The sequence below is a fragment of the Oncorhynchus tshawytscha genome, linkage group LG04 (genome assembly GCF_018296145.1).
Source record: "Oncorhynchus tshawytscha isolate Ot180627B linkage group LG04, Otsh_v2.0, whole genome shotgun sequence".
Lineage (NCBI taxonomy): Eukaryota > Metazoa > Chordata > Actinopteri > Salmoniformes > Salmonidae > Oncorhynchus > Oncorhynchus tshawytscha.
The window spans coordinates 17,520,553-17,543,864 of record NC_056432.1 but is presented as its reverse complement, the minus strand read 5'-3'; the positions used below and the strand labels follow the sequence as shown (position 1 = coordinate 17,543,864).

Below are 23,312 nucleotides of genomic sequence, written 5' to 3'. Positions count from 1 at the left end.
GAATGTCACCAATAACATTTCAACTTAACAAACCTCACCACATAATCTCCAACCTGTGGTGTACTGTGCTGTGGTGCGGTGTAACTAACCATCTCCCCCTCAGTCCTTAGAGAGCACAGCAGAGCAGCTCCGGCTACGCTCCATAGACTTCCTCCAAGCCCACGACATCGAGTTGCTCACGGAGAAGGAGGTAAGACCTGAAACACTGATTATATTGGCTAAGTTTGAATCCACATCTGGGCTGTGATCAGTGGGCAGTTTTCAAACAGATTGAAACAGGGAGTTGCTACCTGGTCGAACTTCTTCCAAGAAGATTTTATTTTTTTCCGTTGCAAACATTTGTTAGTGTGCCCTACTGAACACGTCACTGGTCTCAGAGCGGCAATGAAGTGGTATGGATTCCCTTGGTGACACCCTGGCCCTATGTTCTCTTTCTAACTGGGATGTTTGGATGTCAATAGGCTGTGGCAGTGGACATCAAGACGAGGGCTGTGACTTTTCAAGACGACTCTAGGATGGAATACAGGAAGCTTTTCATTGCCACAGGAAGCAAGTGAGGAGTAACCGTAACTTGTCTTTGGTTGAATGCAATTAAATGGAATTCAATTCTCTTCTTGTTGATATGACCAGTTGTGACTCATTGTTCTGTAGACACTGATATACCCATATTTTGTCTATTGTAAGACCCAAGCTGATGAACTACAAAGGCCAGGACGTTAGGAATGTGTTTCACCTCCGAACCCCTGAAGATGCTAACAGCGTAGCGAGGCTGGCCAACAACAAGAATGCTGTAATTGTGGGAACATCATTTGTTGGTGAGAGAAATGACAGGCATGCAGTAGATAAAACAGTCACATATTCCTTTTTCGAAGGAATGTTGATCTATAAGCCTTAAAGGGTTTGGGAAGACTACATTAAGTTGTACTTTGTTGAACAGTTGTTTGGAACCTTTGTTTTGATAGTACTACTGTAATTGTAGCACATCTATCTGTAAATGTGTGCATGTGTAATCTTCTGTATTCTCTGCATTAGGTATGGAGGTGGCTGCTGCTCTCACCGACAAGGCCCACTCTGTCTCCATCATTGGGATAGAAGCAATCCCTTTCCGGAAAGCTCTGGGGGAGAAAGTAGGGAAAGCCATAATGAAGGTAGGGACCCACCCCTGAGAAATCAGGCTCTGTGTCAGCCCTACTACCTCTAGAACAGCTTAATCTGCATTTCTACTCAGAGAAACGTATAATTTAAATGTGAATCATGTTCATTGGGCTCAATTCACCAGGTGCCACAAGGGAATATTTGGAGTATATTCTTAACGGTGCTCATGGACTTATTTAGACAATCAGATAGATATTGTCCACGAGTCCTGTTTTTTTCAGGGAGATTATACTGTGTGTGTGTGTGTGTGTGTGTGTGTGTGTGTGTGTGTGTGTGTGTGTGTGTGTGTGTGTGTGTGTGTGTGTGTGTGTGTGTGTGTGTGTGTGTGTGTGTGTAGGGTCTCAGCATGATAGGGTCTCAGCATGGTAACACTGCATGTTCCCTGCTGTTAAGATAAGGCAGAGGGAGACTGTCGATACAGTCATACCTTGTCATGCATAATGTGTTTATAATCCATTATTAAGAAAGTATTCATAAGAAGCGTTCCTGCCTACCTGCCAATTAACCATCGGCATTAATAACAGGCATATGGGAGATTTAAAAAAAAAAAAAGTATATTTGTAGCTGAACACAATTTAGGCTAAACTTAACAAAAAGCTCAACTTTTTGAGAAGTAGTTTTGACCTTTGAACCTTAACCCAGTGCTATCTCTCTCTCTCTCTCACCGTGTCTGCCTGTCTGTCTGCCTGTTTGTCTGACTGACTTTTCAGCTGTTTGAGACGAACAGGGTGAAGTTCTACATGTTGAACGAGGTATCGGAGATGCTTGGCCATGATGGACAGGTATTCCGAAAGTGAGAGAAACAGCATAACATGCACAGATGGCTCTCTCCTTCCTTCTCTCTGCTGGCCAGTCAAGCCCACTTTTAGGCTTCGCCCAGATTCTCTACCATGCACACTTCCGTTATTGATTTCACCATGGTGGAAACTCCCTCTGCGAATGATTACACAAATCCATGATGGGAAGTGTGCAACGATACAATTGGGGAGAAGGGTGGAGAATGGGGATGCAGCCATTGAATGCTGATGAATGGGTGTGACTGACCCCGATGCACCACAGTGTGCCAACAAAAAGAAAGGACAAGCAGCCAAGATTACTACCAATTACAGCCTCCATTTGGAGTGTGGCTCAGTAAAAAAGACTTGACAATACTGGTTTTGCAAAAAATATCTGAACTTTGTAGTCAGGAACGGAACTAGTAGAACTGAGGGTAATCTATTGGTAATATAATGTGTGTTGCCTCACTGTTTTTGTCAATGTTGTTTTTATGTTCCACAGTTGAAAGAGGTGGTTCTGAAGAGTGGGAAAGTACTAAGGGCGGACGTGTGTGTCATTGGCACAGGTGAGGCAGCCAGCTCAGAGACACAAATGCTCGTTCAGCAATAGCCTCCACTTTAGCAAACTCACTCCTATCAGTGGTGGTGCAGGAGTGTAGTAGAGTTGATCCAACTCACATTCAGTCAATCAAATCAATCAAATGTATTTATAAAGCCCATTTTACATCAGCCAATGTCACAAAGTGCTATACAGAAACCCAGCCTAAAACTCCAAACAGCAAGCAATGCAGATGTAGAAGCACGATGGCTAGGAAAACCTTTCTAGAAAGGCAGGAACCCAGGAAGAAACCTAGAGAGGAACCAGGCTCTGAGGGGTGGCCAGTCCTCTTCTGGCTTACAATAGCCATTGTTACTCTCCTTCCCGGTGGTGAATTAATGGTGGACTCTATCTATGTGGGACCCCTGCAGGGTCAGGCCCAGCCACTGGCTTCCTGAAACAGAGTGGAGTTCACATGGATTCCAAGGGTTTTGTCCCCGTCAACAAGGTAGAAACTACAACACACGGCACTGTATGCACAACAATTATAAAAACACACAAATACTTTGAATGTACTCATTTAATTTCAAATGCAATCAGTTCATAGAAACAATTAATTTCAGTGCCACTCTATTGCAATGTACAAGTGTTACTGTGTTATTTGCAGAGCTAGAGACCTGAGTTTTTCCTGACAGGGAAAATTGCAGTTATCCTCTAATTTGTCAGGTGGCTTGTCTACAAGTAAGAGATCCTCCTGATTTCCACATTGGCTCCTGTATTGTTCTTGATGACCCTCTATCCCTCAGACAATGCAGACCAACGTTGATGGTGTCTTTGCCGGAGGAGACATTGTGACGTTTCCTTTTCCGGGGCGGGGCAATAAGAAGGTGAACATCCCACACTGGCAAATGGCCCATGTGCATGGTAAGGGTTCATTTTTTAAGGGCTAAGTATTACAGAGTAATGTGTTAAAGTGTGGGTTTTTCCCTAAGGTGTCAAACACTCAGCTGCATGTCTGGGGCTGGATTTGCAGTATATTGGTTTTTATGGAACCTTTTCTGTTTGTTTGGGATTGACAGGGAGAGCAGCAGCACTTGGCATGATGGGAAGACCCACTGAGATCAAAACAGTGCCCTATTTCTGGTCGGCCATGTTTGGGAAAAGCCTACGCTATGCAGGTAAACAAAGCCTCACTCCACAAGTAATATAATTTAATACCGGTAGGGTAATTTAGCAGATTATATCCGAAGCACATGGCAGAACTGTCAAAATGGACTGTGACACATCCATTCATTATATGTGCCTGTGCATGTATCCAAACCTCCACCATGGGGTTGCCAGCACCATGCACAGTCTAGCCCACTGAAACATTGGAAACTTTTTCACACACAAGTTATACAAGTTTTGTTTATGTACTGTGTGAATTGTTTGGGAAGTAATCTTAAAATAGTGAGTTGGTAAGACTACTACCAAAATTGCTCTCCTCCAAATGTCTCTGTTGAGATTGTACTTCCAGTACTGCCACCTAGCTGTGAAGTCAGACACTGAGGGTTTTCAGTCATCATAGGATTCAGAAGTATGCCATCATAATGGGTGTTGTGGTGGTGCTGTGATGGTGTGTTTACTCTTTTTACAGACCTACTTAAGAAAGTGCTTTTATTCTATTACCAAGGTTACGGGGATGGCTTTGATGACGTCATCATCCAAGGAGACGTGGATGAGCTGAAGTTTGTGGCATTTTATACCAGGTATGTGTCCAATAACAATTGTGGATATCTACCAAGATGCATTCAGCCATCGGCTCATGTTGTTTTGTAAAGTAAATCCTCTGTTTTTGTCATGTTTTGTTTGTTCTTATATAATCCAGGAGTGTTTATCCTTACAACAGACTAAACTCTAGTAATCCTAGAGTTTTCCCTAAAAGTTATTTGGTTAATCTCTCCTACCTATAGGGGTGAGGAGGTGGTTGCCGTGGCCAGCATGAACTATGACCCCATTGTATCCCGTGTGGCAGAGGTCTTAAGGTCTGGAAAGATGATTAGAAAGCGAGATGTGGAGTAAGTGCATGTCTATTGGTCTTCAGTTGGGTCTGGGTGACAATGAGGTTATGTTCTTTACATTTTCCGAGGCTCACTATGAGCAAACACTGACCTCTATAAATGTTAACCCATAATAAGTGATAACAGTGATACACTTTTCCAATGTTAATAAGTAGAAGAGGGTTCACATATTTACCAGTGGGTGTCTGTCAGTTTGCTTGAAAGAAAGTTATATGTATTTAAATGTTTTAAATTTCATTAGTCCACTGTTGATACAACGCATGTCAGCGATCAAGTTTTCAAAATATAGGACTTTCAAAAAGCAAATTGTCACTTGCCACATCATCATGATGATATGATACGTTTTTTTGTGGATTTTTCCTTGAAGATACAGTACTGTAATGCTTTACTCTAAACCAGGGGTGTCAAACTAATTCCATGGAGGGCCTAGTCTCTGCAGGTTTTAGTTTTTTGCTTTCAATGCAGCCCTAGACAACCAGGTGTGGGGAGTACCTTACTAATTAGTGACCTTAATTCATCAATTAAGTACAAGGAAGGAGCGAAAACCCGTAGACACTCGTCCCTCCGTGGAATGAGTTTGACATCTGTGCTGTAAACAATATCTTACTTTCTCTAATGTAGTTCCTTCATTTTTAATTGTCCATTCATGAATGAAGGCTGTTGAAGGCTGTTAACCCGACAACGCAACTACGAAAACTAAGATGTGTTTCTTAATCTCAGTCTCAACTAACAATCCCTTCATGTGCAGACAATTACATTGATAGAATCCACAATATACTGTATCTGCAATATTAAAGCTGATATAGCTCCTAAAACATATATACAAATGAATCTAAATAAATCCCTTCATGAAACGCTATACGATACGGCTGTGTGTGAAACGCTCTGTCAGAACACACAATAATCAGCCTCAGCATGCTTATGCTATAATTAAGCAATAAGGCATGAGGGGGTATGGTATATGGCCAATATACCACAGCTAAGGGCTGTTCTTACGCAACATGGAGTGCCTGGATACAGCCCTTAGCCGTGGTATATATACCACAAATATACATATACCACATATACCACAAACCCCTGAGGTGCCTTATTGCTATTATAAACTGGTTACCAATGTAATTAGAGCAGTAAAAATACATGTTTTGTCATACCCGTGGTATAGTCTGATAGATGACCTGGAGCCAGACCCACTGGCTCCAGGTCATCTATAAGTCTTTACTAGGAAAAGCTCAGCCTTATCTCAGCTCACTGGTCACAATAAACAACACCCACCCGTAGCACGCGCTCCAGCAGGTAAATCTCACTGGTCATCCCCAAAGCCAACATGTTCTTTGGCCGCCTTTCCTTCCAGTTCTCTGCTGCCAATGACTGGAACAAATTGCAAAAATCGCTGAATCTGGAGACTTATATTTCCCTCACTAACTTTAAACATCAGCTATCTGAGCAGCTAACCGATCACTGCAGCTGTACACAGCCCATCTGTAAATAGCCCCCCCAATCTACCTACCTCATACCTATATTGTTTTTATTTACTTTTCTGCTCTTTTGCACACCAGTATTTCTACTTGCACATCACCATCTGCTCATCTATCACTCCAGTGTTAATTTTCTAAATTGTAACTACTTCGCTATTATGGCCTATTTATTGCCTTACCTCCTCACGCCATTTGCACACACTGTATATAAAAAAAATTATACTGTACGCTTGTTTATTCCATGTGTAACTCTGTGTTGTTGTTTGTGTCACACTGCTTTGTAAATGAGAACCTGTTCTCAACTAGCTTACCTGGTTAAATAAAGGGGGGAAAAAATATATATATATAAATAAATAAATATATACTACGGCTGTCAGCCAATCAGCATTCAGGTCTCGAACCACCCGGTTTAGTTCATTTCCAGTTTTACACTTTTGTTTTGTTGTTCAGAGCCTATACTACATTATCCACATAATTATTGTCTAAACTGCATAATATGCACTCTGAGTGATGTTTTTTGTTGGTTCGTTTCCTCCGCATTGCAGGACAGGGGACATGTCTTGGTTGATAGACAAAGGGTCGTAGTGAGCGAGCCTCCACATCTCAGGCTCTCCGTGCATCTGGGGTCGGTTGGACACTAACTATGGACACTTGTGGTGTTGATGAGATGCTGTGCCATACTGTAGACATACAGCAGAAGACCCATGTCTGGGACTATTGGAGTTGCTCCCCTGGAATCGAGGCTGAGACGGTTCTACATTGAACCTCCACGGTGATAGGCTGTACATACAGTATTCTTACCAAAAGCATGAACCATATATGGTGTTAACATGCTCCAATACCGTAATGGAAGATCTGTGTCCTAATGCTACTTCACAGTGAAGCAAACATGGATGCAGTCTCTGTGCTTCTGCATTATATTATCTACCTGTACACTTTTTTTTATAAGGGGCCAGATAGGGGTATTGAATTTTTTTGTACATGCAACTTTGTATATAGTTATAATTCTCAATACACTGTAAACAAAACAGTTTTAAACTGTAGTTTTCTAAGGTTGAGATGAAACTAATCTGGTTAAGTATGATCATGTGGGCTAAAACAGGCAATGTACAGTATATCTGGTAGTTGAAATAATAGGATTTCTAATAGATTGTTCAGCCCCAACTCATCGAAGCAAAGACATTGTTACCTATAAAAGCCACTTAAAACAATGCTTAGATTTGTCAGCTTTGCATTTTGACCCTTAACTGCACAATGTTTGCCTCAAAGCCATGCAAACAGCCTGGTCTTATAGACTAGACATAACATAGTACGTGTAAATCTGGGATATTCAAATTAATATGATATGTATGTTAAGTATAACGCGTTTAGCATTTTAGCAACTTTACAAGTACTTACTACTTTTTAGCTACTTTGCATGTTAGCTAACCCTTCCTCTAGCCCTAACCTTAACCCTAGCTAACATTAGACACCCAGCTAACATTAACATTAGCTACCTAGCTAATGTTAACAATAACAAATTGGAATTCGTAACATATCATGCATTTTGAAAAATTTGTAGCATATTGTACAAACTGCAATTCGTACCATATTGCATGAATTGCAATTCATAACATATCATACAAATTGTCATTTGACATCCACAAATTAATACATACCATACGAAACGTAACATATCATACTAATTGGAGTGTCCCGAATTTACATGTACTATGCTACGTCTACCCCTGAGTCCAGTGTGATGCAACGTAGCATAACAAGATGAACTACACATAATCCATAGTTGTCTCTTTCCCCACCTGATGCATAAATGCATGGACACACACACACACACACACAAAATCCTCACAAGTTGCTCACAAATCACTCCTTTAAGGATAACAATGTGCCTCTATTTATTGGTGGCTCATAGATTCCATAAATGAGAAATTGAAATGTACTTTAATCTATGTTCATGCTTGCGCAATAGAATAACATGTCTGTGCTTTCTAAAAGGTAAATGACTGTTGTTCTTTTAGATATGGTCATGCCATCGTTGCTGAAGGCTATTTTTGGTAGTTGTCACCTATGAATGCTCTTTGTTACTAACTCAGGGAACTGAGGTTTGAGGCCTGGTCACATTGGGATTGGTCCCATTGCAAACACATTCATTTGTTTCTTTTATTTTCTTACCATATGTTAGTTCTCTGTATTTGAAGAGGTCTTGTTTTCAGAACTTGTTTATAATTCCCTTAGATGTGTAGGGGAGAAAACATTTCCATCTCTATTTGGGCATGTTGAAGATTCCAAAATATTTAAGCCCAGAGGTGAAAGACATTTTTAAAAACATATTCTTCATACAGGGAAGATTAGAATGGTATTTTTTATAATAGAAACTTTGAAATAAAAGTCTTCAACTATTTTTTTCTGTACTACTCTGCATGTTTTGGAATTAAAGCTACATGTGCAGTGGGGTCCATAATTATTGGCACCAGTTTTTAATAATCTAGCACCCTCTCCTTGCGAGGATAATGACTGAGCCTTTTTCTAAAATGTTTTATGAGATTGGAGAACATGTTTGGAGTGAGCTTAGACCCTTCCTCCATACATAATCTTTCCAGATCCTTGATATCCTTTGCCTGCGGTTATGGACTGTTCAAAACACAGGTTTTCAATGGGGTTCAAGTCTGGAGACTGAGATAGCCATTGGAAAATGTTTATTTTGTGGTCAATTAACCATTTATTTCTGGATTTTGATTCGTGCTTGGAGTCATTGTCTTACTGGAAGATCCACTTGGGGCCAAGTTTCAGCCTCCTGGCAGAAGCAACCAGGTTTTAGTCTAAAATGCCCTGGTACTTGGTAGTTCATGATGCCGTTGAGTAGAACTGGGAATTTCCAGAGACCTCGTGATACGATATTATAACATTCCTTAGGTGCCGATAACATATGTATTGCGCTTCTCATGATTCTATATGTATTGCGATTAGATACTCTGATTTTATTGCGATTCGATGTTCCAATCATATTGCTCGCCATCTGTCTGCTGAGTTTTGATTATTCATAGAAATAAAAGTGCTGAAAACAAATTGTCTCCCTATTTAAAAGAAGATGGAGGACAAGCTATGGATGAAAAAATACTGGAGTTTTGGCAAAGGTACAACCAACAAGCGCAAAAATATTGCAATATTTAAAAAACGATATGATACAATAAATTGTCAAATTAATAACAATAATATGTAACTGTATCAATTTTTTCTCCCATCACTACCGTTGACCTTAACAAAGGCCCCAGGACCAGTTGAAGCAAAATAGCCCCATAACAGCAAAGATCTACCACCATATGTTACTGTAACGGCTTTATTCCGCTGAAGGAGAGGAGGACCAAAATGCAGCGTGGTTAGTGTTCAACATCTTTAATATTGACGATAAACGAGAACACTACAAAATACAAAACAACAAAAGTGAAAACCGAAACAGTCCTATCTGGTGCAACGACACAAAGACAGAAGACAATCACCCACAAAATATCCAAAGAACATGGCTGCCTAAATATGGTTCCCAATCAGAGACAACGACAGGCAGCTGCCTCTAATTGAGAACCAATCTAGGCAAACATAGACATACAAAACTACCTAGAAAGGAAACAGCCCTATAAACATACAAAACCCCTAGACCAGACAAAACACATAAATCCCCCATGTCACACCCTGACCTAACCAAAATAATAAAGAAAACAAAGATAACTAAGGCCAGGGCGTGACAGTACCCCTCCCCCCCGCCCCCAAAGGTGGGGACTCCTGTCCGCACACCTAAATCCATAGGGAAGGGTCTGGGTGGGCGTCTGTCCACGGTGGCGGCTCTGGCGCGGGACGTGGACCCCACTCCACCATAGTCTTTGTCCGCTTTAGTCTCTTCCTAGGAACGGCGACGCTCGCCGCCGACCTAGGATTGGCAACCCTACTAAAGGGCCCCACTCCACTAAACAAACTCCTCCGGACTGAGGGGCAGCCCAGGACAGGCGGGAGACTCTGGCGGATCTGGACAGGCGGGAGACTCTGGCGGATCTGGACAGGCGGGAGACTCTGGCGGATCTGGACAGGCGGGGCGGAGACTCTGCGGATCTGGACAGGCGGGAGACTCTGGCGGATCTGGACAGGCGGGAGACTCTGGCGGATCTGGACAGGCGGGAGACTCTGGCGGATCTGGACAGGCGGGAGACTCTGGCGGATCTGGACAGGCGGGAGACTCTGGCGGATCTGGACAGGCGGGAGACTCTGGCGGATCTGGACAGGCGGGAGACTCTGGCGGATCTGGACAGGCGGGAGACTCTGGCGGATCTGGACAGGCGGGAGACTCTGGCGGATCTGGACAGGCGGGAGACTCTGGCGGATCTGGACAGGCGGGAGACTCTGGCGGATCTGGACAGGCGAGGCGCACTGTAGGCCTGGTGCGTGGTGCCGGCACTGGTGGTACTGGGCCGAGGACACGCACCTCAGGGCGAGTGCGGGGAGGAGGAACAGGTAGTACTGGGCTCTGGACACGCACCTCAGGGCGAGTGCGGGGAGGAGGAACAGGTAGTACTGGGCTCTGGACACGCACAGGAAGCCTGGTGCGGGGGGCTGCCACCGGAGGGCTGGTGCGTGTAGGTGGAACTGGATAGACCGGACCGGTCAGGTGCACTGGAGCACTGAGCCTGCCCAACTTTACCTGGCTTGATGCCCACTCTAGCCCGGCCGATAGTAGGAGCTGGAATGTACCGCACCGGGCTATGCACCCGCACTGGAGACACCGTGCGCTCCACAGCATAACACGGTGCCTGCCCGGTCCCCCTCGCTCTCCGGTAAGCACAAGAAGTTGATGCAGATCTCCTACCTGGCTTCACCATACTCCCTGTGTGCCTCCCCCCAATACATTTTTGGGGCTGTCTCTCGGGCTTCCAGCCCTGCTTCCGTGCTGCCTCTTCAAACCGCCGCCTCTCCGCTTTGGCTGCCTCCAGCTCTGCCTTGGGGCGGCGATATTCCCCCGGCTGCGTCCAGGATCCATCTCCATCCAGTATCTCCTCCCAAGTCCAATAGTCCTGATTGCGCTGCTCCTCCTGCCGCTGCCTGTCACCACGCTGCTTGGTCCTGTTTTGGTGGGTGATTCTGTAACGGTTTTATTCCGCTGAAGGAGAGGAGGACCAAAATGCAGCGTGGTTAGTGTTCAACATCTTTAATATCAACGATAAACGAGAACACTACAAAATACAAAACAACAAAAGTGAAAACCGAAACAGTCCTATCTGGTGCAACGACACAAAGACAGAAGACAATCACCCACAAAATACCCAAAGAACATGGCTGCCTAAATATGGTTCCCAATCAGAGACAACGACAGACAGCTGCCTCTAATTGAGAACCAATCTAGGCAACCATAGACATACAAAACTACCTAGAAAGGGCCAGCCCCATAATCATACAAAACCCCTAGACCAGACAAAACACATAAATCCCCCATGTCACACCCTGAAATAAACAAAATAATAAAGAAAACAAAGATAACTAAGGCCAGGGCATAACAGTTACTGTGGGTATGATGTACTTTTCTGCAGATGCTTGTTTTTCAACACCAAAACCACCACTGGTGTGCGTGGCCAAAGAGCTCTATTTTCATGTCATCTGACCATAGCACCAGTTCCAATCCAAGTGCCAATGCCATTCATCAAAATTCAGGCGGTGCTGTGATCTCATATAAATACATTAAACAAATTACCTGGTTGCCTCTGCCAGGAGGCTGACACTGGCTGCAAGTGGATCTTCTAGCGAGACAATAACCGCAAGCACACATCAAAATCCACAAAAAAATGATAATTGACTACAAAATCTACATTTGAATGGCAATCTCAGTCCTCTGACTTGAATCCCATTGGATTGTGGTTTGAATTGAAGAGGGCAGTCCCCCCCAATATCAGAAGTCAAATTCAGCTGCACACAGTGCGAGATACTCCTTGTATAGTTTCCCCTGTAGGAATAGGTTGAGAATGGTATACAGTTAAACATGTACACAGTAGCACATTTCATGCCTGAGTATTACACTACACATACAAAGGGTGTGGCCACCCCTTCAAAAATAAGTGCTTTCGGCTACTTCAGCCACACCTGTTGCTGGCAGGTGTTTAAACTCAAGCACATAGCCATGCAATTGCTATAGACAAACATTGGCAGTAGAGTGGCCCATACTGAAGAGCACAGGGGCTTTCAATGTGGCACCGTCATAGGATGCTACCTTTCCAACAAGTCAGTAAGTCAAATTTCTGCCATGCTACAGATGACCCTCCCACTCTGTCTGCTGAATTCTTTCTCTTTGCTCTTTTTTGCCTTAATAGGATTTTGGTGGGCAGAGCCGGGAAGGGTCATCAGCAAAAATAGGACACACCTAGGTTCAGGTGTGTCCCGGGGATAAATACACCTTCCCCCATTCATTCAATCTAGACTCTCTCAATGCAGACACGCCGTTGGATTTTGGCTCTTTGTGTTTCTTTGTGTTCTTTGTTTTGGCACCTCTCAACACCTGTAATTATCACCATGTATGAAAGCAACTACTTACTTACACTACTGATTAATGACTACACACACATAGTTTATTTTATTCAATAAATATATTTTTGTTATTCATTATCTCCGGGTTGTCTCCCTCTTTGTTAAGGGCTATGAGCCTGTTCGTGACATTAGTGCTGTTTTTTAATTTGTATAAAATTGCAAAAAATTCTAAACCTGTTTTTTCTTTGTCGTTATGATGTATTGTGTGTAGATTGATGAGGAATTTAAAAAAAAACATTTTTAGAATAAGTCTAATGTAATACAATGTGGAAAAAGTCAAGGGGTCTGAATGCTTTCAGAATGCACTGTATATCAAAAAATTATACAACGGGTGGATCTAATCCTGAATGCTGATGGATTAAAACCGCATTCCAGCCGGTGTCTATTCCACAAGTTGCCATCGCCTAAATCTATGACGTTAAAATGCCTATTTCAAATCAAATCAAATTTTATTCTTCACATGCGCCGAATACAACAGGTGAAATGCTTATTTTACAAGCCCTTAACCAACAATGCAGTTAAAGAAATAGAGCTTATAAAATATTGACTAAATAAACTAAAGTTAAAAAAAATGACAATTAAAATAAAATCATAAAGTAGCACAATGACGAGGCTATATACAGGGGGTACCGGTACAGAGTCAATGTGCTGGGCTACAGGTTAGTCAAGGTAATCTAGATACCATCTGTGGTCACCTTCGCCATAACCTCGAGAGAGTACAGACCAGCACAACAGTTTAGTTAAGGGCATTTCTGATTCAGGAAATCCAGACAAATCATTCACTGTATGACAAATTATTACTACTACCAATATTATTTATACAGATTTCTAAAACAAATCTCAAAGAGAATAAGAATACACAGTTTAAACCATTTCCCCCCAAATTGGCTTATACTTCTCTATCATCTTGGCGATCTCACTGCAAAGTTAGAGTCAGGGAGTTAGGGGGCCTATCCTTAGGGAGGCATCCTGACCATACAGCAGACCCAATTTGATGAGATTTGTTATGGAAGCAAGACAGCAACAAACAAACAGCAATACACTTCTTCATATAAAACTAGAGGTGGGCGAAAACAATACACATATCACTCGAGATGTGAAAAACTTCAATCCATTTGAAATTACTGTCAACCATTACCAACATAGCTTTTTCCCTTTTTCAGGCAGGTGTGTGAATAAAATCTATTTGCATATTTACCAAAAGGCCCCAGGAGGCCGGTAATTAAAACATCACTGCCTGTTAAATAAAAATTTAATGAATTAGAAAAACAAATCTAATTAGAATTACAACTTTTCATAACTCCATAAGGAAATAATTGTATCACACAAGGTAATGGTAAAATAGACTAGAGACACCCAAATTACAACTATACCATTTAGCTAAGTTAAGAATGACGTGAACAATCAAGTCAATAACTGTTGGGTAGTTAGATAGCATATAGTTAACATACTAGCTAGTTTGATGTATTAGTAGCCAACTAACGTTAGGTAGCTAGCGAACATATATTACTGGTTCATACTGCTGTAATGATATGCTATGCTGTTCATAAGGATAGCATAACTAGCCAATTGTCAGCCAACATAACGTAACTCATTTTAAAAGTTATACCTTTAAAACATTGCTCAACATTTTCTTAACATCTGTCATAATTAATGAAATCATTGAATTTGTATCTTAAGACCAATAAGCACAACACATACTCAATTGAATTCACAAATAGTGCAGTTATACTGAGTACATATACTATTCTTGGTTTTATTGCTTTTTATTTTTTGTTGATAGAATGCTAACATCAAAACGCTGGTGTATTGAGCTTTGGATTTTTCTTTTATATAAATTATACCAATTCACAATAGCATCTCTGAATACTTTATTAAATTGGAATTTTCTGTCAACAGGGAAATACTGCTCAATTTGATCCATGATTAGATTTTTTCCCCATATTTGAGCCGAATTGGTAGAATGTTCTTGCGCTTCTTCAAGTGACTCTATGGCTTTGCTATAGTTGACCTCTTCTACAATGGTTATTTCTGCGCCTCTCTCTACTCTACCGCTTTCTGTGCTGTATTGACGTATCCTGAAAATGACATCTGCTGCTTTAAATTGGACGGTCATTTCTCAGTTATTGTTTTCATATATTTTCTTTACTTTCAGAGTGCGAGCTGATCAAGGGGTCGAAAATGTAGATATTGCCAGATGTATGTTCACTGGCAAAAGTGTCCATAACCAGAGGTAATTAAACTGTTCTGTGTTCTTTTTCTCTCTTCCTCTCTGCCTGTCTTGTTGTACATGGAACCTGTCTCACATGCATTAATTTAAAAACCCTTAATATGTCATCTGCTAATTTTAAGATTTACACCACATAAACACTCAGCCATTTTCACTGGACTATCAAGCCCCTGTTGCTGCCAGATTTATCTTTTGAGAATTACAGATTCAGCAGGTAGAGGACCTGCTTTATCAGGAGGATATTCTGGAATCTGGAAACACTGACAATGGGGTCATTGTTCCTGACATCCCATGCCCCCTGTCTACTGAGAATCTTGCTGTGCTGCAACGTCAAGTGAACCCTACAGTACCACTGACATCTTTTGGTCAGGACATATACATGCATGCTCTTCGATTAGTAATGAGTTTCCATCTTTTTTAGGTGCTGTCCTCCTACACTATGTAGGGTATTGTTTTATCCCCAGTGCAACTCTTGATAATGGCAAACATTTGTATTTTTTGGAGGGTGAAAGGATAGCAGGCCCAGCTGTCAAAGTGAGAGACTAGGCTATTCTAGAGAAAGCAGGTACTTTTGTGTAGTCTAGTTCTTGTGAGGTTTTCTGTCCTCAGATACAGAAAGCTGTGAAAGCCTGTCTGCAGATGAAGAGGTCCCAATGAAGAGCAGCGGTTCTCAGTCCTGGTCCCGGGGACTCAAAGGGGAGCACAGTTTTGTTTTTGCTGATTCATTTTTGTATATAGCGGATTCAAATGATCAAGTCATAATCAACCTTTAAGTGATATTTTTATATTAATTTGTGACGCTATCCTTGTTATGATCCTGCTATTGTCACATGCATCTATCCAATGTTATCACTATTTGTTATAAGGGATATTATACTTATATTATTAAACAGATGCTTTACATTGAAATACAGACAGAGATGTAGTAGTCCCAGAGTTAATGATCCAAGGTCAGTTTTGCATTTCACCTCCTGATGATTATGATGACTGACCGTGTTAGAATAAAAAAGCTTAATCATGCTCTCTCTCTCTATCCATCTGTCTCTCGTCTGCAGGTATGTTTTGATGTGAGAGAGGAAGCCAGTCCTGTCAATGCCACCTCACCCGCTCTTAAGATAACCTTCGGGCCGACTGGGAGCCCAAGGCTGGTTAGGAGACACCGCAAGAGACACTATGTAATTGTGATGAACTGAGAGAATATTAGGGTAGCACTGTAATTCATTAATCATATGCTGTCTTCCCTGCTCCTCTGTTTTACCTCTTTTGTTTCCTGTCTTCTACACCTCTCCCCACCTCTTTCTTCCCCTTTTTTTTTTACAATACACACCATATGTGCATTGAAGTATAGCTTGAACTTGTATTTAGAATATTACAATTATTATATTTATAATGCATGTATTATGTATTTATAACACCTAGATAATGAAATTTCAATAAAGCGTTTCACATTCTCCACTGGTTGAAATTAAGTATCTCATTGCAATACTACACCTATCCTGTGTCATCAGATTAATGCAGATGAAGGGAGTTAGATATGAATAGGTGTATTTCTGTATGTATGAATTACAAATCAGCCTTTACTTAAATCACGTTTGTTCTCTATTGCATAGCTACAATGGGTAATCATTGATGCCCCAGGTGCAGGAGTGGTAAACACTGTTGAAGTGTATAATTGTAGTACATACATGCAGACACAGCATCATTCAATGAATGGAGTTTGATACACCTGGTATTGGATATGACTGAAAAATAATCATACCTGAACTGCACCTTTAATTGCCAAGGAAGACTACATGATCAGTGAATATATTCAATGTACAGGCTACAATGTTGGGATCTCATGCGTGGTAATAACTACAGTACATGTATATAGGACTTGCATCCTTGGCACAATAAAGTTATTATATTCTACTCTATCCATAGGCTTCATTAATGCCATTCAGACTTGAAGTTGATGCAACAACTATGATAGCTGAGGTTCATAGATTGGTATGAATATTAGTTCTGAACCTAACATTTTAGGGTCCATACAGAGATCGGCTACATACTGTAGCTAGCTACACATCCATAGGCATACAGTTATTCTTATCCCCCACTACACAATAAGCAAGTAATGGTGACTAACCCCATCCGTACAAATTTGAGCAACCACGACATTCAAACGAGGCTGCAATGAAAACTAATGGGACTGCAGAAACTGTGTTGACATCAAAATCTGGGATGTGAACTACGTTTCTATTCATGCGTTGATTGACATGGTAATGGATCAATAGTATTGGAGTGAAAGTTGAAAAAACTGACCACTCCGACGCTGTACTTTAAATTGTGTCATGTCATGACGTACAGCACACGTAAACCAACTAATTCGGTGTCTTACAGCCTCTCTCCACCAGGTGTAGCGCTTATCTCACCGCTTAAAAATAAGAAAGGGACAGGGTAAGGGGGATAGCATTACCTAGTCATTTTTTGCGTCATAACTGCAAGCCATCATGACTCTCAAAAGCCGCTGTTAACTTTAGCGCCGCCCTAAAAACCCAATTCAAATTCGACACAAACCTACAAATAGGTATGGAATAACAAGTTATATAAACTCTTCACAGTGTTTTATTTTCATTTTAGAGGTGATAAGGTGATAAGTTGGACAGGTGAAAAAATATGTTTCCCCTTTCACTATCACGCAGTAGGTTTCGCTTCCCCACCTGCCATTTTTAAAAAGACCAGACGGAGCTCATTGCCTTCTTGAATCATGCAGAGATGGGCATTATGATGGTCTCATCATTGGTTTGTTAAAGAGGGGAGAAATTGTGCTTTACAATGGTATTGATATTGCAGTTGATCTGGAAGTATTACGTTTTTTGGGCGCTAAAATAAGGACAATTGCACGGACCAGTGCGATGTACAAAAGTGAGTTAGTTACCGTTAAATAGTTAGCTAGCTATGTTACTTCCGCTGCATTGCACGGCAAGGCAAGCTTACACATTTGTACATTCAATTTGCAGTAAATGCTTTAGCTAGCTGGATTCTTTCCACTGTGTCTCATGATGACAGCCTGGTTTGCAGGTTTTCTCAGGAGTCCCTAAAACATTAAACAACATGAATTAGAATGTCATACTCATGTCATAACACCAGCTAACTAGCTGGCTAATATTAGCTAGTCAGCTAACTTTCTAAATAGCGATTTTTGTAAATTAACTTTATGACAAAAAAATATGCACAATCGTTTGTTTCTACATTAACTAAAATATTCCTCTCAATTGTACATTTTTTGCTTGACTCGTTATTATGTTACAATTACTTAAATTTGCTTCCCCCGTAATGTTATGTTAGCCTTCTTTGCTGAAGAAAGTCATCAGGGACGGGTAGCTCGCGTCAAATTCGTCATTGAAACCACTCTATATGATTGGTCATATAAAAACCTTGGGACCCAAATGCATAATGATTGCTGTAACTCCCCCTTGTGGTGGTCTGGAGCAATGACGCCATGATGATGGGTACCTCTAAGTCCCACGGTATAAGTTCGCAACTTTTAAAGGAGGAACCACTGTATCCACTCACTGACGCTCCCTGCCAGTCGGAGGCAGGTCCCTTTCTGCTGCGCTTAATCTGAATGTGGTTACCCTGAGCCGCATCTTCTGTAGCCCCTGTGCGCAGTTAACCTCAGTCTCCTCAGGAACGATCAGTAAGCGGAGTTAGTGTCCCATCCTCGTCGCCAATTGTTGTGGTAATTCTAACCAAAAGGAAGAGAGGTTGCAGATTCTTTCAAACAACACATTATTCTAATATTTGTAAAAATTGAGCAGTTAACTATGCACTTCAACAGTTGGGCAGTTAAGGCCCAACGAACAGTGTCGGTTCTCAGCTTTTATAGAGAAGTACACTCTTTTTGTATACGTGCCAGTCAGCAGATAGTGTGTAAAAGGCAATTAGTTGTCTGTGCAGATTTAAGATAGCATGAGGTTGATAGCCAAAGGGCTCAACCGTCTAACTGTATCCACAACAGAAAGCACTATCATGTGCTCCTTTCTGCAGGTTTCCATACATGTGACTTCCTGTAGATCGTAAACCCACGGGATGTCACATGCTGCGGTCACACCCAAATGGCTCTTAGCTGTAAGCCCAGTCTTATGACTAAGCCACACAAGAAAGCCTGTAATGACTTTGCCACTATTGGCCTATTTATTGCCTTACCTCCTTACTTAATTAGCACACACTGTATACAGATTTTTCTATTGTGTTATTGACTGTACGTTTGTTTATCCCATGTGTAACTCTGTGTTGTTGTCGCACTGCTTTGCTTTATCTTGGCCAGGTTGCAGTTGTGAATGAGAACTTGTTCTCAACTGGCCTACCTGGTGAAATAAAAATATAAAAAAATATAAACATATAGCAATGGACAATTCTCTAGGTAAAAAGAGCATAGTATGTCTAATTAAACAGTATAGTATGTAATGAATATTACATTTCCACCACACCTCAAAGCAGGTGTTTGGAGGATATATTGGCATGGTTTGCCGGCCAATATAATAACAACACCCGTGCAAATATATCCTCCAAATATTGGCTTGGAGAATATATTTATTATATCTTAAAATGTAATACCACCCAGTTCTGAACCAACTACACTGCTCAAAAAAATAAAGGGAACACCAAAATAACACATCCTAGATCTGAATGAATGAAATATTCTTATTAAATACTTTTTTCTTTACATAGTTGAATGTGCTGACAAAAAAATAAAAATAAAATCACCCAAAAATTATCAATGGAAATCAAATTTATCAACCCATAGAGGTCTGGATTTAGAGTCACACTCAAAATTAAAGTAGAAAACCACACTACAGGCTGATCCAACTTTGATGTAATGTCCTTAAAACAAGGCTCAGTAGTGTGTGTGGCCTGCACGTGCCTGTATGACCTCCCTACAACGCCTGGGCATGCTCCTGATGAGGTGGCGGATGGTCTCCTGAGGGATCTCCTCCCAGACCTGGACTAAAGCATCCATCCACCAACGCCACGTTGCACCACAGACTGTCCAGGAGTTGGTGGATGGAGCGAGACATGATGTCCCAGATGTGCTCAATTAGATTCAGGTCTGGGGAACGGGCGGGCCAGTCCATAGCATCAATGCCTTCCTCTTGCAGGAACTGCTGACACACTCCAGCCATATGAGGTTTAGCATTGTCTTGCATTAGGAGGAACCCAGGGCCAACCGCACCAGCATATTATCTCACAAGGGGTCTGAGGATCTCATCTCGGTACCTAATGGCAGTCAGGCTACCTCTGGCGAGCACATGGAGGGCTGTGCAGCCCCCCAAAGAAATGCCACCCCACACCATGACTGACCCACCGCCAAACCGGTCATGCTGGAGGATGTTGCAGGCAGCAGAACGTTCTCCACGGCGTCCCCAGGCTCTGTCATGTCTGTCACATGTGCTCAGTGTGAACCTGCTTTCATCTGTGAAGAGCACAGGGCGCCAGTGACGAATTTGCCAATCTTTGTGTTCTCTGGCAAATGTCAAACGTCCTGCACGGTGTTGGGCTGTAAGCACAACTCCCACCTGCGGACGTCGGGCCCTCATACCACCCTCATGGAGTCTGTTTCTGACCGTTTGAGCAGACACATGCACATTTGTGGCCTGCTGGAGGTCATTTTACAGGGCTCTGGCAGTGCTCCTCCTGCTCCTCCTTGCACAAAGGCGGAGGTAGCGGTCCTGCTGCTGGGTTGTTGCCCTCCTACGGCCTCCTCCACGTCTCCTGATGTACTGGCCTGTCTCCTGGTAGCGCCTCCATGCTCTGGACACTACGCTGACAGACACAGCAAACCTTCTTGCCACAGCTCGCATTGATGTGGCATCCTGGATGAGCTGCACTGCCTGAGCCACTTGTGTGGGTTGTAGACTCCGTCTACCACTAGAGTGAAAGCACCGCCAGCATTCAAAAGTGACCAAAACATCAGCCAGGAAGCATAGGAACTGAGAAGTGGTCTGTGGTCACCACCTGCAGAACCACTCCTTTATTGGGGGTGTCTTGCTAATTGCCTATAATTTCCACCTGTTGTCTATTCCATTTGCACAACAGCATGTGAAATTTATTGTCAATCAGTGTTGCTTCCTAAGTGGACAGTCTGATTTCACAGAAGTGTGATGTAACTTGGAGTTACATTGTGTTGTTTAAGTGTTCCCTTTATTTTTTGGAGCAGTGTAGCATAAACACATTTTTTTACAGACATCGATCCAGTCACTGCATGGACAGCAGAGGGATCTAGAGATATAGATACAAGTTTAACGAACATCAAAGAGTAACTGACCTGTCTGTCCAGATCCCTCCCGGCTTCGACTGCCTTGCTGAGGTAGAATCGCAGCTTGTCCGCAATCTTATCGCTAAGTTTCTTCATGATGTTGATTGTGCGCTTGCACAGCTCCTGGCCCATGGGGTCAAAGAACACAAAACCAGGTCTGCCTGCTCCCCTGGAGAGACACGGAAAGATAAGAGGCAGCCCAAGGTAGAGTGATTTTCTAAAAGATGAAGAGTTATTCCAAAAGGCATCCTCTTTGTTACCCCCCCACCCCACCCCACCCACCCACAGACCAGAATGATTACACAAGGTGATGTAGTCCTACCTATGTGATGTGATCAGGGTGTGTGTGTGTGTGTGCATGCGTGCATTTACTGTATGTGAGGCCACACCAGAGAAGGGGGCGAGTCATGGAATCATACCAAATGAGGTGATAGCGCAGTTGACATCAAAGGGAGGCCTGTCCCGGTTCAACAGGCCCGGGATGTCCGCGAACATCACCATGTTGAACTTCTTCTGTTTGAGGGTGGAGATCTCAGCAGACAGGTAGTCCGTAACATTGACAACACACGCCAACTGGGTCAGCTGGCCCCAATTCGCTCCCTACCCCTCCCCCTTGGACCTAACCCTTTAACGTTAGCAGATCTGTAGTATATGGATAGGTATAAGCAGTGTAGTGGTGGAGCTTCCACCATATTGCTTCCACCTTACATATCTGCAAACATTAGCGGGTTAGAGTCCAAGAGGAAGGGGTGAATTGGGCCTGGCTGTGTGCATACATACAGAACTGGATTCTGGACTAAAGTGTGGCCCTTCTGGAGAACGTGTAGGTGATAAATAAGAAGTGGAGTCCCGCTGAAGGCTGTCAGCTCCAATGTCTGTTTTATTTGTTACCCATAAAGCCGCAGTGCGGTCAATACTTGGAAACTCGAGGATGTGGCCCTAGTCTGCGAGAATGCAAGAACTGTCCAAACAAAATCGTTAAACTAAATGATTTTGCATACTCCTGCAGTAACAATTATGATTAATTGTTTGTAAACTACTTCAATAACCCTCTGTTTTGATCAGGTGCTAGTAGTACACATTGTTTGACCCACTCCTCAGGCAAAAACATGTCCTCATCGATCAACCCTCAATTTGACTCTGGGATCCCCATTAGTTGACGGCATAACGTCAGCTAATCTTCCTGGGGTCCAACACAGACCTAAAAAGACATTACAAACAATTGCAATTGTCATTAAGACTTTATAAACATTTAACAATTAGACATTACATACAATTAAAATACCTGACAGGTAATACATTTTACATTCAGTAGATGCTCTCTAGTCTCTGTCCAGTAATACGGTCGATCACATTAGATGTACTTTTATTGTTTTCTTGAAGGTGGATTTACTTTTGGCCTGAAAAATGTGAGTTAGTAAAGAATTCCATTCAGTGATTGCTCTGTATAAAACTGTAGATTTGTCCTTGACCTGAGGGGTATCAGGGGCCCTGAATTAGATTGAATCATGTCTTAACATCCCCATCTGCAGAGTTCTGTAGTCATAGTTACCCACAACAGCTCTTCAACTGGCAGCTTTACGGCGGGGAGGAAGACATAAAGCTAGCCAGTGAAGAACGACTGTGAAGCAACGCACAGCGGGGGTAACATGACTCCACATACACACACACATACACATTAAATGTAGCTATGACAGACCCTCCCCCTCCGGCCAACCCCTTCCCTCAGTATCAGAACAGGATGGATGAATGTTGAGACACATATACCTACCCTCCTCCTCCCCCATTGGGTTGTCACAGCCTTGTGCTGCTGGTGCACATCAGCATTCCCAACATTCTCCTGCATCAACATGCCTGCTCTTTGCTCGCTCTTCTAATGCATCAATCTCCCCAGCGGCTCGAGACGAGACGTCTCCATAAATTTCCACCAACAGGACTTGTCTCCATTCACAACCCAACCAAGACTCACGGGCAAGGTCCCTTCAACGACACAACCGAGCTGCATATCAAACACAGTTACAGAGTTTGAGCTCCTGTTACTGCACTCCAGTAGGGTCCAGTTATAAGACATTAAGGATCCAGCGCAGACACCCTTGTCTGCCCCTATAGGGGTTGACAGACAAGAGACAACTTGTGCTACTTGTCATTATATAAGAAACTCTAAAAATAGACAATCAGATAGATTGGGTACAGACATGTTCCTTTAATAGATGACTTCATTG

General features: G+C 42.4%; 1 protein-coding gene and 1 long non-coding RNA gene across 2 annotated transcripts in view; one reads left to right on the top strand and one right to left on the bottom strand.

Annotated features, from left to right (window-relative positions):
- Nucleotides 1-7,439, top strand: part of LOC112248233 (apoptosis-inducing factor 3-like) — a 39,517-nt gene extending 32,078 nt beyond the window's left edge. The window contains exons 9-20 of the mRNA XM_024417090.2: nucleotides 104-190; nucleotides 462-553; nucleotides 685-815; nucleotides 1,033-1,148; nucleotides 1,866-1,937; nucleotides 2,434-2,497; nucleotides 2,901-2,977; nucleotides 3,276-3,393; nucleotides 3,549-3,647; nucleotides 4,142-4,217; nucleotides 4,422-4,526; nucleotides 6,550-7,439. Of these exons, the coding sequence (XP_024272858.1) occupies nucleotides 104-190; nucleotides 462-553; nucleotides 685-815; nucleotides 1,033-1,148; nucleotides 1,866-1,937; nucleotides 2,434-2,497; nucleotides 2,901-2,977; nucleotides 3,276-3,393; nucleotides 3,549-3,647; nucleotides 4,142-4,217; nucleotides 4,422-4,526; nucleotides 6,550-6,589 (1,077 nt within the window). The 3' untranslated portion in view covers nucleotides 6,590-7,439. The remainder of the gene's footprint in view (nucleotides 1-103; nucleotides 191-461; nucleotides 554-684; nucleotides 816-1,032; nucleotides 1,149-1,865; nucleotides 1,938-2,433; nucleotides 2,498-2,900; nucleotides 2,978-3,275; nucleotides 3,394-3,548; nucleotides 3,648-4,141; nucleotides 4,218-4,421; nucleotides 4,527-6,549) is intronic.
- Nucleotides 7,440-16,272: 8,833 nt separating this feature from the next.
- Nucleotides 16,273-22,762, bottom strand: LOC112249660. Its single transcript, XR_002953377.2, has 4 exons — nucleotides 21,510-22,762; nucleotides 21,100-21,259; nucleotides 18,410-18,519; nucleotides 16,273-17,868 (listed from the first exon to the last, which is right to left on the bottom strand). It is a non-coding gene; the product is annotated as an uncharacterized LOC112249660 (long non-coding RNA).
- Between the last annotated feature and the right edge of the window lie 550 nt (nucleotides 22,763-23,312).